General features: G+C 61.1%; 1 protein-coding gene across 1 annotated transcript in view; it reads left to right on the top strand.

Annotated features, from left to right (window-relative positions):
- Positions 1-1,186, top strand: part of nim1kb (NIM1 serine/threonine protein kinase) — a gene marked incomplete in the record, with an annotated part of 2,750 nt that extends 1,564 nt beyond the window's left edge. Inside the window, 1 exon segment of the mRNA XM_014025970.1 lies at positions 213-1,186. Coding sequence (XP_013881424.1) covers positions 213-1,068 — 856 coding nt within the window.
- Between the last annotated feature and the right edge of the window lie 21 nt (positions 1,187-1,207).

The raw sequence follows: 1,207 nt of genomic DNA on the forward strand, positions 1-1,207 counted from the left end.
CAACTAATCATGGATCCCTTTAAAAGCTAATGTTAGCGCTGAACATCAGCCAGATGTAAATGTACGGCAAGCCAGGAGTGACAAAATCTAGAAGCACACCTCAGACACACACAACACACCCTGGTGAAGAATCCATCTCATGTCCTGTGAATCCATTTCCCCAAATTTAAAAGAAATCGATCCAAGATGGATAAAATCTATTTTTTACCTAGCCCTGGTCCTGAGTCCTCCTATGGGGGTAAGAACTGCAGGTCCAGAGGTCCAGAGGTCCCTGACGGATCTGACACCCGGTTCTTGTCTCTGCAGCACCACATGAACATCATCCACCGGGACCTGAAGGCAGAGAACGTTCTGTTCAGCAGCAGCGGCTGTGTGAAGGTGGCCGACCTGGGCTTCAGCACCCGGGTGTCGGGCCGCGGCTGCGCCCTGGACACGTTCTGCGGGTCGCCCCCCTACGCCGCCCCGGAGCTGTTCAGGGACGAGAGCTACCTGGGCCCCCCGGTGGACGTGTGGGCCATGGGCGTCCTGCTGTTCTTCATGGTGACCGGCACCATGCCGTTCCGGGCCGACACCATGGGCAAGCTGCGGCGCTGCGTCCTGGAGGGCAGCTACGCCGTGCCCCCCTGGGTGCCGGGCCCCTGCCAGAGGCTGATCAGGGGCATCCTGAAGCCCGTCCCCTCGGAGCGCTGCGCCGTGGACCAGATGCTGGGCTGCGACTGGCTCCTCCCCGTGGAGTTCCCCTGGTCCCTGGTCCCCGCGGAGCCCTCCAGTCCTCTGCAGAGCCTGCTGGACTCGGAGCGGGGGGGCCTGGAGGAGCAGGTGGAGGAGGAGGTCCGCGGCTCGCTGGAGGAGCTGGGCTTCACGGCGGAACACCTCCGCAACAATCAGCTGACGGACAGCCGCAGCCCCGTCACCGGGGTCTACCGGATCCTGCTGCACCGGGCCCATAAGAGGAGGGGCTGCGACTCGCTGCCGGTGGTCCGAGGGATGGTCAGGGACCCTAAGAGGGAGGGGCTCCGGGCCTACAGGGGCCTCCGGCACACCTCCAAGTTCTGTGTTCTGTCCTAAGAGACGCTAAAGATGTTTTTATTGTTTTTCACGACGGAAGTGCCTGATGATCACAACTGACCTGAAGTCATGAAGTCAGGTAGAGAACTAGGAGGTCGCCTAGAGCGCCCTCTGCTGGGGGGGGTGCCAAATTGCAGAA

Source organism: Austrofundulus limnaeus, unplaced genomic scaffold (genome assembly GCF_001266775.1).
Source record: "Austrofundulus limnaeus strain Quisiro unplaced genomic scaffold, Austrofundulus_limnaeus-1.0 Scaffold512, whole genome shotgun sequence".
NCBI lineage: Eukaryota > Metazoa > Chordata > Actinopteri > Cyprinodontiformes > Rivulidae > Austrofundulus > Austrofundulus limnaeus.